At 73.2% G+C, this 812-nt stretch overlaps 1 protein-coding gene across 5 annotated transcripts in view; it reads left to right on the forward strand.

Moving 5' to 3' along the window:
* Positions 1-787, forward strand: part of HSD11B1L (hydroxysteroid 11-beta dehydrogenase 1 like) — a gene marked incomplete at its 3' end in the record, with an annotated part of 8,459 nt that extends 7,672 nt beyond the window's left edge. For all 5 annotated transcript variants that reach the window (XM_014589447.1, XM_014589445.2, XM_014589448.2 and 2 more), the window contains 3 exon segments: positions 158-251; positions 389-554; positions 647-787. In XM_014589447.1, coding sequence (XP_014444933.1) covers positions 158-251; positions 389-554; positions 647-787 — 401 coding nt within the window.
* Between the last annotated feature and the right edge of the window lie 25 nt (positions 788-812).

Genomic DNA, 812 nt, shown 5'->3' on the forward strand with positions numbered 1-812 from the left:
CCCAGCCCTAGGCCCCCGCCCCCTGCCCAACCCCCGCCCACCGGCTTCTCCTCTCCGCCCCGGGCCCGGGCTTCTTCCTCCTGGTTCCAGCCCTTGGCCCGCCCCACCGGGCCGTGGGCCGGGTCTTCACCCGGTGACTCGCAGCCGCCCCCTCCAGGTTAACTTCCTCAGTTACGTGCAACTGACTTCTCTGGCGCTGCCCAGCCTCACGGACAGCAAAGGCTCCCTAGTGGTGGTGTCTTCCCTGCTCGGTGCGTGCGTGCGGCTCCCGATTGTCGGGGCAGGGAGTAGGGAGGTCTCGGGACTCGATGCGGGAGAGCCTGGAGTGGGCAAGGAGGCTGCCTGTAGGAGGAAGAGCCGCTCAGTCGCCGCCCTCCCGCGCCCCCAGGCCGCGTGCCCGCCTCCTTCTCCACCCCTTACTCGGCGGCCAAGTTCGCGCTGGATGGCTTCTTCGGCTCCCTGCGGCGGGAGCTGGACGTGCAGGACGTGGACGTGGCCATCACCGTGTGCGTCCTGGGCCTCCGAGACCGCGCCTCCGCCGCCGAGGGGGTCAGGTGAGGCCGGGCGCGGGCTGGGGACCGGGCTAGGGACTCTCGGGGGGCCGCCCAACCCCAGACGGAGTCCCCACCGTGCTCTTCGTCGCCAGGGGTGTCACGAGGGCCAAGGCGGCCCCGGGGCCCAGGGCAGCCCTGGCGGTGATCCGCGGCGGCGCCACGCGCGCCTCTGGTGTCTTCTACCCGTGGCGCCTGCACCTGCTCTGCCTGCTGCGGGGCTGGCTGCCGCGCCCCGCGGCCCCGGTCGTTCGGCCCGAG

Source organism: Tupaia chinensis, unplaced genomic scaffold, assembly GCF_000334495.1.
Source record: "Tupaia chinensis unplaced genomic scaffold, TupChi_1.0 Scaffold000356_2, whole genome shotgun sequence".
Taxonomy (NCBI): Eukaryota; Metazoa; Chordata; class Mammalia; order Scandentia; family Tupaiidae; genus Tupaia; species Tupaia belangeri.